Source organism: Rhinatrema bivittatum, chromosome 6 (assembly GCF_901001135.1).
Source record: "Rhinatrema bivittatum chromosome 6, aRhiBiv1.1, whole genome shotgun sequence".
Taxonomy (NCBI): domain Eukaryota; kingdom Metazoa; phylum Chordata; class Amphibia; order Gymnophiona; family Rhinatrematidae; genus Rhinatrema; species Rhinatrema bivittatum.
In genome coordinates, this window is record NC_042620.1 from 249,852,823 (window position 1) to 249,866,005 (window position 13,183).

At 46.3% G+C, this 13,183-nt stretch overlaps 1 protein-coding gene across 3 annotated transcripts in view; it reads left to right on the forward strand.

Moving 5' to 3' along the window:
• Positions 1-800: 800 nt before the first annotated feature.
• The window catches only part of ELOB (elongin B), a 46,284-nt gene continuing 33,901 nt past the window's right edge, over positions 801-13,183 (forward strand). The window contains exons 1-3 of one of the 3 annotated variants that reach the window (XM_029606778.1): positions 801-871; positions 10,981-11,115; positions 11,319-11,427. In XM_029606778.1, coding sequence (XP_029462638.1) covers positions 10,993-11,115; positions 11,319-11,427 — 232 coding nt within the window. In that variant the 5' untranslated portion in view covers positions 801-871; positions 10,981-10,992. Of the gene's footprint in view, positions 993-1,411; positions 1,538-10,980; positions 11,116-11,318; positions 11,428-13,183 lie in introns of those variants that run through there. The other 2 variants (XM_029606776.1, XM_029606777.1) reach the window with 2 other exon arrangements.

Below are 13,183 nucleotides of genomic sequence, written 5' to 3' on the forward strand. Positions count from 1 at the left end.
GTGCATTGTCCTAAAAATGTATGCAGAATATATGCTTAGAATAAAATATGATTTAGCATACTATTAGCTTACTGCATCGGAAGTTAAAATTCTTTAGTGCAGTTTTGACACAGCTTACTACATTGGCCTCATAGAAAATGACAGATGTCCAAAATGGCCACTCTGCCTAGTTGACATTTGTCCACTTTAGGGAGATGTGATATAAATTCCCATAATGCAACCCAATACCAATTCCCAGTTGTGTTGGAAGGGGTGGGCAAGAAAGGCTACTGTACTGGCTGCCCGAGGGGACAGCACCACATCACCCTTAAGAACATAAGAAGTTGCCATACTGGATCAGACTAAGGGTCCATCAAGCCCAAATTAAATAGATCCCTTTCAAGTTAATCGGTTAGGCTAAAAAGATGGGTAGTGAAAGCTACCCTTGCCCTGCAACTACCCTGCCAAAGTCCCTTCTCCCCCACGCATAAGCCTTACACTCCTTGGGGCCAATGCCATACGGCGTGCTCAGCTGAGCACAGGGTTTCACCTATGGTTGGATGAGGGTTTTGGACGTGCAACCACAACCCCTTATTATTCTATAAGGGGATTAGCACGTCCAAATTGCCCCTTTATCTGACATCACAGTCTAGCTAGGCTGCTACAAATACCACCGCTTCCAGAAACAGTCCCCACACCCCCTCCCAAAATGGAAGCTAAAAGTAGCACGTGCTGACTTTTTTCCGTTACCACCCCCCCCCCCCCCCCCCAAATATAAAAGTCGTTGCAACTGCCCCGTTCCCTCCCCAACCTGACAAGTTTTGCCTAAACACCAGCGGTTCCCCTTTTCCTTATACAGCGTCAACCCCACCCCCTCTAGCCGCCGTCACACGTAAGTTCCCGTAGTGCGTATAGGGAAAAAGGGGCGGGGTTTGTTTTGATCGAGCGGTCGCACGGAACCTCCGGCGGCGCATCTTCTTCCTCTGTTTCATCTTTTTCCTGCAGCAACCATGGTGAGTTACCGTCCCACGAAGGGAACGAGGATATTACGGGACAAGCTGCTTTCTGGGAAGGGAGTTACCTAGCCTAGCGTAAAGAATGGCTGAAAGGGGGAAGCTGTACGTAGTTCCTCTCGACCTTTTCAAGATGGTAGCCGCTTCCCTCGCCGGCCCCCCCCCCCCCCCCCGGGATTGTAGCGGGCCATGGGCATCCAAACCCGTTTATAACGCCCGGGAGCCTCCCACCTCCCTCCGCACGTGCGTACCCACGGACATATTTGAAACGGTGTTAATAGCAGAATGCAAGGCTTCTGGGAGCGGGCGGAAATAACCCGTAGTTGCTGTGGCTGCTAGTAAGAGTGACCTTCTCAATATGGCGGCCACCTGCTTTCCTGGGAGGGGCGAGATTTTTTTTTTTTTTTTTTTTTTATGCTGCTGCCGGTGACTCTTGGCTAGAGAAGGGAAAACGACGGGGTTTTGAACTTCACAGGATGGGATGAATCGCGCGGTCGCGCAGCGAAACTTCTTTCCAAGTGAATCTGCTAATCTGTTTTCCTCGGGTTAGCTGGAAACTTTTGAAAACCGTTTAACGCTCGCGGTTTTTCCGTCGTCCTAAGATGGCAATCGCCCATGGCATGTTGGGAATGCTGGCTTTATATTTACACGAGTGTTTTTTTTAGTGGGCATTGACGGACCGATGTAGTAATCTGAGCGTAAAAGAAACTGCGTTCTGGTTTCCAGTGAACAGTTTTAACGCACCGATTAAACCGAAAGCGCACTTTAATTCCGGAGGGGGAGGGTGTCATCGTACAGTTAAGCGCCCAATACGGAGCTGGGAGGAGAAATGCTTATCTTGCTAAGTGGCAGCCATCGCCAATTAGCCTAACTTCTGATTTATTTCTCTGCTGCCCCTTAGCTGGCTAAGCAGCGAACTTGTAGCCACGTAGGTGGATAGGTCAGTACTTATCCGGCTAAGTGGCAGCGGTTAGCTCGATAAAAGCTGGCTTCTTTGTTTTTTTGTGTTTTTAAGGGTTTTCAGTGCAAGAGTAGCAGCTCTGGAAACGTAACCACCTCTGACCGACGAGTTAAGTTTCCAGCACTAAGAAAATCAGATTAGGCCAGGGTACCTCTCTGCTTTGGGAGGGGGGTACTACTCGGTGCTGTCACTTGCATGGAATCTCCATGTGAGGGATCTAAGCAGGTCTTACGTTTTTGAATGCTCATTTTGTGAGTTTATGCTTACAAAATGAGTGTTCAAATGCACGTAAAGCATCAGCCTGTGAGGTGGTTAGTGTTGGGTTATGTGCAGAGAATGTGTGTACCAACGGAAGGTCTATACTGTTAAACTCTAGGCCAGAAGGTATGCTTGCTGTGTACGTCTTCTACTGGCTGTGGTGGGGACAGTGCGTTTCCTGACATACTGCTAAAGGCAGAGGGATTCAGTGGCACACTGCCTCATCTTTCTTTTTCTTTTGTTTTTTTCATTTTTTGTTCTTTCATCATCTGTTCTTTTGCCCATCCATCTGTCCTTTCTTTCGTTCCCACCCCAGTGACATATATACAATAGGGAAGTAGTGGGTTACTTCATTTTGTGGGATAGCTGAATGGACCTGTAAAAGTCCCTGGTGAGATCTTACTTGCAATACTGTATACGATTCTGGAGACCGCACCTTCAAAAGGATATAAACAGGATGGAGTCTGTCCAGAGGATTGCTACTAAAATGGTCATTGTCCTTTGTTCTAAAGCATATGGATATAGACTTAAAGATCTAAACATGTATTTTCCTAGCGTGTAGCCAGATGGACTCAGGACCAATGGGTATTGTGCACTTCTGATAGCAGATGGGAGACTGAGTCAGATTTCAAAGCTGTCAGCCTACATATACCCATGCAGCATGCTTAGCTCTTCAGTATTTCTCCGTCTCCATAGCAGATGTGGACACTATCCCAAACAAGAATAGTGTAACATTTACAGCAAGAAAGAAGAAATCTAACAGTCCTTCCTCCCAGGCGAGACTTTCCTGAGGTGACTCTCTGTATCCCTCAGAGGTGAGCCTTGGCCTGACGGCTGATTCCCAGTGTGGACTTAGCCCCCAGGGTGGCTGAAAGGCAGCGGGTACAGATTTCGAGCATGGCAGTGAAGGTATTACCCTCTCCCCCCGCAGCTGGAGACCACCTGGCACGCGACCGGTAAGCGCCGAGACCAGGTAAGGTAGAAACCTTTACTTCTAAGTCTCCAGTCTTCAAGGCTCGAATAGCCATACAGTCCTTCCTCAGACAAGGCTTTAAAATCGGGTTGAGCAGCCCTCCTTGGTCAGGCCCCAATTCGGTGCAAGGGTCCACACACATGGAGACCCTAGGTGCCATTTCCCCCCCTCGACCAGCAGTACGCTCGGGGCAGGCTAGAGGCCCGAAGCACCTAACTTAAACGCTCATCTACAGGGTGAGCACACAGTGGCGTGCACATCTGGGTTGTGCATGCAGCAACGAGCAAAACTGTGCATAACTGTGCTGTCCGCACAAGCTCTGTTGTCCGCACACACATAAGAACATAAATTGCCATACTGGGTCAGACCAAGGGTCCATCAAGCCCAGCATCCTGTTTCCAACAGTGACCAATCCAGGCTACAAGTACCTGGCAAGTTCCCAAAAACTATGTATATCCCATGCTAGTAATAGCAGTGGCTATTTTCTAAGTCAACTTGATTAATGGACTTCTCCAAGAACTGATCCAAACCTTTTTTAAACCAGCTACACTAACTGCACTAACCACATCCCCTGGCAACAAATTCCAGAGTTTAATTGTGCATTGAGTGAAAAAGAATTTTCTTTGATTAGTTTTAAATGTGCTACATGCTAACTTCATGGAGTGCCCCCTAGTCCTTCTTTTACTGCTAGCAAAATTCTCACAGAATGAGGAGCCTTCTTGATGTTTTTTGCTTTGGGACTTGGCCGTAGAAGCCATCCTGTGGTTTTTTCCTTATGTCTGCATGTCAGTACCCAGATGGTAAAAGTCAGGGCCCATGTTGGTTTTCATCTGTATCCAATTCCCCTTTTTATTCCCCCCTCTACCGTTGAATTGGGAAGTGATGTTGCAGTTGCATCACAAGCATCAAGGCTATTGGTTAAGGGTAGAAATCCCTATGCCTTCTGTAAGGAAAATAACTGCCACTTTGTGCAGGTTACCCTCGTGCACCCTGTTCATTTCCATCCTCTAGCATTTAGGGATCTATAGTATTTATCCCATACCCCTTTGAATTCATTGACAATTTACTTCACCACTTCCTTCTGAAAGGCATTCCAAGCATCCACCACCCTCTTGGTGATGAAATATTTCCTGACATTGGTTCTGAGTCATCGCTCCTGGAGTTTCATTTCATGACCTGTAGTTCTACTGTTTCCTTTCTGATGGAAAAGGTTTAAAGTTTGTGCATTCTTAAAATCTTTCAGATATCTGAAGGTCTGTATCATACCTTCCCTGCACCTCCTTTCTTCCAGGATATACATATTTAGATCCTTCAGCGTAACTTCACACACCCGATGTGCACAACTAAGCGCATCCGCGTACGAAACCCCACGCACGGACGAGTTCTTAAGACTTACATTCGCAAACAATGGCACCGCCATCCAAGAAAGCTAAGGGACCCTTTCTTTGCCCAGCCTGCCACATAAGAGCTGCGCAGCCTGAATTGGAATCCCTTCTGTGCCAACAGTGTGAACAAAACCAGGGAGAACCAAATCAAGACACTTTACAGCCAGAAGAGGTATCCGGAACCACTGATAATGGCCTCCCAGACCTAGGTATTTCCAACTCTGTGCCCCCACAGGAAAATTCCTCCGGGGTGACCACTACAATCACCCCTGGGATCAACATGGACCCAGGAACCTTCTCCTGGGTGGAATTTTTTAAAGGGCTACAAAATTTTGTCCAGGCACAACCAGCCCCTACTACCCACCTAACTCAAACCCTGCCGGAAGCTCAAGCACTTCCTGGCCCCTCCCTGGTTCCTTGAGACATGCCTCTCCTAACCAATAGCGTCCAGGATGAGGATCCAGACACCTCAGAAGAGGAAACTGGCTCCCTGGAAGAAGGAGAAATTCCCCCAGAGATTGAGCCATATGAACCATGCTCCGATTCTTCCACAAGGACGAATTACCAGCCCTTGTGTCCCAGACTATGAAGATACTGGGTCTTTTAGGCACGGAACCTAAATCAGAACCAAAGAAGAATCCCATGTTGGTGTACCTCCGTAAGGTCTCATGCCATTTTCCTATGTTGGAGCCCATCAAGGAACTGATTGACCTGGAATGGAATGCTCCAGAGGCCACTATCAAAGGGGGGCGGGCACTAGAAGCCCTATACCCACTGCAACCCACGGTTAAGGAACTTCTATGTTTCCCCAAAGTGGATGCTGTGATCTGTGCAGTCTCAAAATGCACTACGATCCCAGTGGAGGGGGAAGCGGCACTGACTGAGCCCAGGATAGAAGGCTGGAAGCCATCCTTAAGCAGTCCTTTGTTTCAGCAATGATGCTACAAATTGCTTCCTGCTGCGCATTAGTGGTACGTTCCTGTTTGATCCTCGCTAGAGACGCAAATACGTCCGGAGAAGCGATGGAGCCTGTGGTCTCCTTCCTCGCCGATGCTACTGCAGACCTCGTGCACACCTCATCCAGGGGTGTTGCCGCTGCAGTGGTGGTAAGAAGACAACTATGGCTCCAGAATTGGTCGGCTGATGCGACTTCCAAAGCGAACCTCACAAAAATGCCTTTTAAAGGATCCCTCCAGTTTGGGAGCGAACTGGAGAAATTAGCCAACAAATGGGGTGAATCTCCAGTACCCCGATTACCTGAGGACAGGGACAAAAGAACATAGCGCGCCTCCCCCAGAAGAACCAAGGGTAGAGGATCGCAGCGCTTTAAACCTTACAAGAATACACAGACCCAAGCACTTCGTCCTTCAGGAAGGTCTCAGTCCTTTCGGAACAGGCACATTAAGAGAGGAGCAAGTTCAGGGGCAGGTCCCGGCTGTACCCCACAACGAAAAGACACAGACCCATTCACAGGAAGAAGACATAGGGGGAAGACTTACTCTCTTCTACCAAAGATGGGTCGAGATAACTTAGGACAAGTGGGTCCTATCATTCAAGAGGGGTACTCGCTGGAATTCCAAAGCATCCCCTAGACAAATTTATGAAATCGCCATGCTGCTCCCACTCAGAGGCTGGCAGTGGAAACCACACTAGCAAGACTACTCAGCCTGAAGGCAGTAGCTCCAGTGCCCACCCTTCAACAAAATATTGGCCACTATTCTATCTATTTTATCTTTCCCAAGAAAGAAGGAACATTCCGGCCTATCCTGGACCTCAAGGCCATCAACCGTTACCTGAAGGTTCCACACTTCCGCATGGAAACACTGCGCTCCATTATAATGGCGATACAACAGAGAATTTTTAACCTCGCTGGACCTATCCGAAGCCTACCTTCACATCCTGGTCTATCAGAACCACCAGTGCTTCCTGCGCTTTGCGATACTGGGCCATCGTTATCAATTCCAAGCGCTACCCTTCAGACTAGCTACTGCCCCCAGAACCTTCACCAAATCATGGTGGTAGAGGCAGCAGTACTGAGGAAAGAAGTCCTGGTACATCCTTACTTAGATGATTGGTTGATCAGGGCAAAGTCTCCAGAGGAGAGTTGCCACGCGACCACCAGAGTCAAGAATCTACTACAAGAACTCGGGTGGGTCGTGAACACAACCAACAGCTGTCTATAGCCCTCCCAGTTACTAGAATACCTGGGAGTCCGGTTTGATACCAAACAGAACAAGGTCTACCTCCTCCCCCCCTCCATGGAGAAGGAAGCTGATGGGTCAGTTACAAAAGCTATTGACCTCTGTCCGCTCAAAGGTATGGGACTACCTTCAAGTCCTCGGCCTCATGACATCAACTCTGGAAGTTGTTCCATGGGCAAGGGCCCATATGAGGCCGCTACAATGTTCCCTATTGTCATGATGGAATCCACTGTCCCAGAACTACTCAATTCGCCTCCACCTACTGACAGAGGTTTGGGAGCAGCTTCAATGGTGGTTACAGGAAGAACACCTAAGCAGAAGCGTAAACCTATCCACACCGAAGTGGATCTTGCTTACCACGGACGCAAGCCTGCGAGGGTGGGGAGCCCACTTTCAGGAACTGACGGCTCAGGGACAATGGAACAAGGAATAGGTGGGATGGAACATAAACTGCCTAGGTGCTCGAGCAGTCAGACTAGCCTGCCTACAATTCAGCCACAGACTCCGAGGCGAGTCCATCAGTCATGTGGGCAACGGTCATTGCGTTGTCAAACATCAACCAACAGGGAGGAACCAAGAGCCAGCAGGTGTCTCTGGAAATAGACCCCCTCATGGGGTGGGCAGAAATAAATCTACAAGGGATTTCGGCCTCCCACATCGCGGGAAAAGACATATCTCTGTGGACTACCTGAGCAGAGAAAGCCTAGACCCAGGGGAATGGTCGCTGGCAGACACAGCCTTCCAGTTGATAATAAATCGATGGGGTTTCCCAGCCATGGACCTACTAACAACTTGTTGCAATAACTGGGTCCCCAGATTCTTCAGCCACAGACGAGAACCACAATCTCAGGGAATCAACACTCTCGTCCAGAACTGGCCAGAGGAAAGCCTCCTGTACGCCTTCCCACCCTGGCCACTACTGGGCAGGGTTATCCACAAGATAGAACACCACAGGGGACTAGTCCTACTAGTCGCCCCGGATTGGCCAAGAAGACCATGGTACGCGGACATTTATTTATTTTATTTATTTAACAGTTTTTTATTCCGACCTTCATAGTAAATTACCATATCGGATCGGTTTACAGTTTAACAAAGGGAAAACAACAAGAGTAACAAATTCACGTAAATGAAAGATAACAATAAGTAGGAATAAGTCAAAAATTACAATCAACAAGGGGAGAGAACTTGGAAGCTTGCAACAAGCTGGAAGGAAGATAGGCCGGTAAAAGAAATTTTACCATAGAAAGTACAAGTTAAAAACTTAAAGACGGTGTTTTAACCTTAATGTCTCAGAGTCCATTTATTCCTTCATTGAAAAATGGAGTGCCAGACCGAGTAGCAATGAAGGCCAACTATTGATTGTCTGGTTCAGGGAAGGCTTGTTGAAAGAGCCAGGTCTTAAGTCCTTTTCTGAAAGTTAAAAGACATGCGAAGACTATTGGCGGGGAATCCTCTACGTCTACCGCCATACAGGGATTCATCGGGGACCGATCTCCCACGAAGCCCAGGTTCGATTCTCTTACGGTATGGCCCTTGAGAGGACTAGCCTAAAGAAGCGTGGCTACTCAAAAGCCGTGATTGACACCCTGCTTCGGGCACGCAAGTTCTCCACATCTGTCTTTCATAAGAAATTGCCATACTGGGTCAGACCAAGGGTCCATCAAGCCCAGCATCCTATTTCCAACAGAGGCCAAACCAGGCCATAAGAACCTGGCAATTACCCAAACACTATGAAGATATGGATCTGGAGAGTATTTGAAGCTTGGTGTGAAGAAGGGTTAAAAGGGAGAAGATTAGATGGATAAGGGATTGGAGAGGAGGGTAAAACTTATGAGCAATAGGGAAGATATGATTGGGGGGGTCAAATGTATGGAAAGTAGGGTAATTTTTAGTAATAATATGAATGGGTGGGATTCTACGATTATTTTGTAAAATGTTTTAGTTTAACTACATCATGGTAATGTAAGATGTATTAGGATATGTTTTATATTTCTGTAATTTTTGAGTGTTGCTACTGCAACTCAATTGTATGTAAACCGCCTTGAAATGAACTTGAAAGTCTGTATATAAAGATAGATATATAAATAAATAAGACTGCGGTCTCCTCCCGAGGACAGCCAAGACTCCCACGATCCTAGAATTCCTACAGGATGGCATGCAGAAGTGGTTGTCCTCAACTCCCTCAAGGTTCAAGTCGCAACACTGGCCTTTTTCAGGTCTGATGTGCACAGCATCAGACTATCAATTCATCCTGATGTCTCGCTTCCTGAAAGGAGTCAAACAACTTACCACCACTAAAGTGGCCAATGCCTCTATGGAACCTCAACCTAGTACTAGACTTCCTAGCAAGGGAGTCCTTCAGACCAACAAGTGGCCTGTCTCTTCGTCTCTTGACCTTAAAGACAGCATTTTTGATCGCTATATGCTCAGCTTGGCGCATCTCCAAACTTCAAGCATTATCCTGTCGAGCCGTTCCTCGGGTTCACCCCGGGCACCATACAGCTGTGTACGGAACCAAACCATATCCTTACCATCACCAGATGAGCACAGGGATTTGGAAGACGCGCGCCTCCTTCGCCACTTGAATGTCGGCAGAATCCTAGTCAGATACCTGAAGAGATCTGAATCCTTGCGCAAAACTGATCACCTGTTCGTTCTTCACAGCAGCAAGAAACAAGGGGAAGCGGCATCGCGGACGACCATAGCCCACTAGATCAAAGAAGTGATTAATGCAGCCTACATAGAGGCAGGAAAACCATTACCTCTATAGGTCAAGGTGCATTCTACAAGGGCCCAGGCAGTCTCCTGGGCTGAAAACAGGCTACTTTCACCAGCTGAGATCTGTCGGGCGGTGACATGGTCCTCCTACACACCTCCAGGTTCTACCACCTGGATGTTCAGGCCAGGGAGGATACAGCCTTTGCAAGGGTAGCACTAAGTGGGCCACGGGCAGCCTCCCACCCTGCAGGGGAGTAGGTTTTGTACATCCCATTGGTCCTGAGTCCATCTGGCTACACGTTAGGAAATGGAGAAATTACTTACCTGATAATTTTGTTTTCCTTAGTGTAGACAGAGGGACTCAGCATCCCACCCACAGCTGCTCCAGAAATAGAGAACCTCAGATATCAAATCTCAAGACTGAGCAAGTATGGGTAAGCCATGGCCCGTAGTTCAAGACACCAGCAGTTACCCAGGTATCAGCGTTTATTGTTTCAGTGCCCTGGCGGTCTCCAGTTCCAAAAAGTTTTAAATATATATAATCATTTGAACCAGTTCAAGGTTAATAAAGTATTAAGCAACATATATCCACACTGGCTTTTCAAAGACAATACTGAAGAGCTAAGCATGCTGCATGGGTATACGTAGGCTGACGTCCGCTTTGAAATCTGTCTCCCATCTGCTATGAGCACAATACCCATTGGTTCTGAGTCCATCTAGCTACACTAAGGAAAACAAAATTATCAGGTAATTTCTCCAATCCTAGAGGAAAAGTGAGAGAGGGGAGATTCAAATATCTCAAAGGTTTCCATGCACTGGAGGAGGTGAGCCTTTTTCAATGGAAAGGACACTAGAATGAGAGTTCATGAGGGGTTAGATTAAGGCGAGATCTTAAAAAAATAATTTATAGAGCTGGTGGATGCATGGAACAGCCTCCCAGTGGAGGTGGTGGAGACAAAAGGTTTCTGATTTCAGGAAAGCATTGGATAAATACAGGGGATCTCTAAGGAAGTGATGAGAATTATAATTAATTGGATAGATGGGCCTTATTTCTATGTTTCTAAAAAAAAAAAAAAATGCCTAAAGCTGTATGAAGGAGAATAGAAAGGAGCCAGAGTCTAAGGGTAGGATAGAGGTTGGTGCAAGGAGAATGAAGGCAACACAGGAAGAGTGAATTGGGGCGGTGGGGGAGGGAGATCGGAAGATAGAATGAGGGGAAAATGTATTGGGAGAACACAGGGAAAAAGAGAAGAGATTTGAATTGAGAGAGGGTGGAGAGAATTCTGAGGAGGCCAAGAGTTGGGGTGGTAGTGACACAGGAAGAACAGATCTTCCAAAGGTGTTGGAAGAGGACAAAAGACCTAATATTTGTATTAATAAGATCAGTAGATGACTTTTTTTAAAATATTCCGTAAAGAGTAGATCTCAAATCGAGCTAATTCCTACTGTTCCATAGCTGGTGTCCACACTGTTCTGTGCCTTTCTTCTCCAGGATGTATTTTTGATGATCCGGCGCCAAAAGACCACAATTTTCACTGATGCCAAGGAGTCTACTACCGTGTATGAACTGAAAAGGATTGTGGAGGGGATCCTGAAGAGGTCCCCTGAGGAGCAGAGACTGTATAAGGTGAGAAGTTCAGGGAGTGTTGGGGGGGCATGGGGGAGTACTGAAGATTAACCTCCCTTCCCCCCCCCCCCCCCCCCCAATTCCAGGAGCATTATTCTATACAGTGTGAGGGAGGGTGGGACTCGGGAGGGGGATATTGGTGAGGGAGGGGCTGGGAGTTCTCACATTTCCCCCTCTCCATGCACCCCTCCCCATGTCTGCAGGAAGACCAGCTTCTGGATGACAGCAAGACCCTTGGAGACTGTGGCTTCACCAGCCAAACGGCCCGTCCTCAGGCCCCAGCCACTGTTGGTCTGGCCTTCAGAGCCTCTGGTAAGTAGCCAATAAGATTCCTTATTCAGTGCTGCATACAAGTAATACACTTGTTTGTCTTCCTCTTTTTTTTTTTTTCTTTTTTTCATATAACATGGAGCTGGTGAATTTGCTAAAGTTTAATCATTTTTGTAACACCAGTCTAAGACTATCTAGCTGCAGAAGATCAGGCTTTGCTTTTTTTTTCAAATTTACTAGTTTTAATTATTGCAGAAAAAATATAAATTTTAGAAACCTCAAAATTAATATTCAGTTTTTATCATTCAAAGAAAAGTTCTCAAGTATAGGAAGAAGCAAAAAGCAGAGATAAAGACAATTTTCTATCCAGAAAAGAAAATAAAAAACCATAATTGGTTTTCTAGAGAAGATAGCCAGTTAGTGAGCATCATGCTAGTTCTCTGGTGAAATGAAAGAAGCTGCATAGACTTAAAACAATGTATAATTATTCTGCTGGTTAACAATTTTGCACTTACATGGATAGATAGAAAAGAGATCGCCAAGCAGTCACTTGGAATCTTAAGTCCAAAAATGGCTTCCTATGAATTTGTTACATCTGAAAACAAACATGTATCCCCAAAATATTTTCTCATCTAGGAAAAAAAAGTCAAGATCCAGTCGTATTCAAATTCTAACAGTTAGAGTAACTTTATCTAATGGCATGGGAATAAATTCTGATGGTCTCCAATTTTGTCTTTGAGGCATGGCTCCCCCCCCCCCCCCCCCCCCCCCCCCCCCCCGGGTCCAGACTTTAAAATACCCTTATGCTTAGCTTGGGGAGTACTGTATGAGAACATATTTATCAACATTTTTCTTCGGGTTTGTAGCCTGAGTGGAGGATGCAACAGGGCCCCGGTCCCCCGATACCACAACTCTGTGCCCTTCCAAAACAACCTCTCACTTATGGCACCAACAGACCAGATAAAATCAACACAACAGAAAAAAACTGTAATTAATCCTTTTACTATTAGTATTGTGTAAGTAGATAGTAAATCCAGCCAGAATGTTAAATGGGAAAAGTACAGTGGTGAAATATAATATAAACTTAGTTTTCTTATTTTAAATTAAGCAATGCAGAAATAGCAGTGCGTATGCAGCCTGTTAGCCCAGGCAAACAACATATTAATGGATGGTGGTTAAAAGAATAATAATTTAAGGAACACTAATAGAGAGAAGTTGGAGGAAAAACAGTGAAGTACACAGCTTTCAAGAATTCTTTACCCCTGAAAATCAAAAGGGGGGGGGTGGGAACAGGTCCACCCCAATGTCACCAGTTTATGAAGAGTGCACCTTGTCCCAAACACACAATTGTGTGGAAAAACAAGCAAGAAAATGAATTCCTCTTGATGGTGGAGCTGGCTGGATGACAAACCAAATAGATGAGCATTGCAGTGTGTGAAAGGTCTCTCTCTCCTGGGGAGCTTCCCCAAAAGGTTTACTTGATGCTAACCTGAAGCTGGCCTGGTTTCAGTCTTAGAGACCATGGTCCATCTTCTCTATGCCAGCCCTATCTTGTATGTCTTGACCTACCAACAAGGGATTATGCTTGACTTTAGTTGAAAGGCTGAAGCAGTTAAGATGAGATACTGAATTTGTAACAAAAGGCAAAGAATTAATCCTCCCCCTCTCCTCTACTCTGTGTGAAGTTTAGATTACTTAACTTAGTCTCTTGGAAGGTTGATCCAGCCATGTGCTGCTGGGCCTGGATATCTCTGGAAAGGAAATCTTTGTGTCTCAGCTCTTGGCTCCTCTGTCCCTT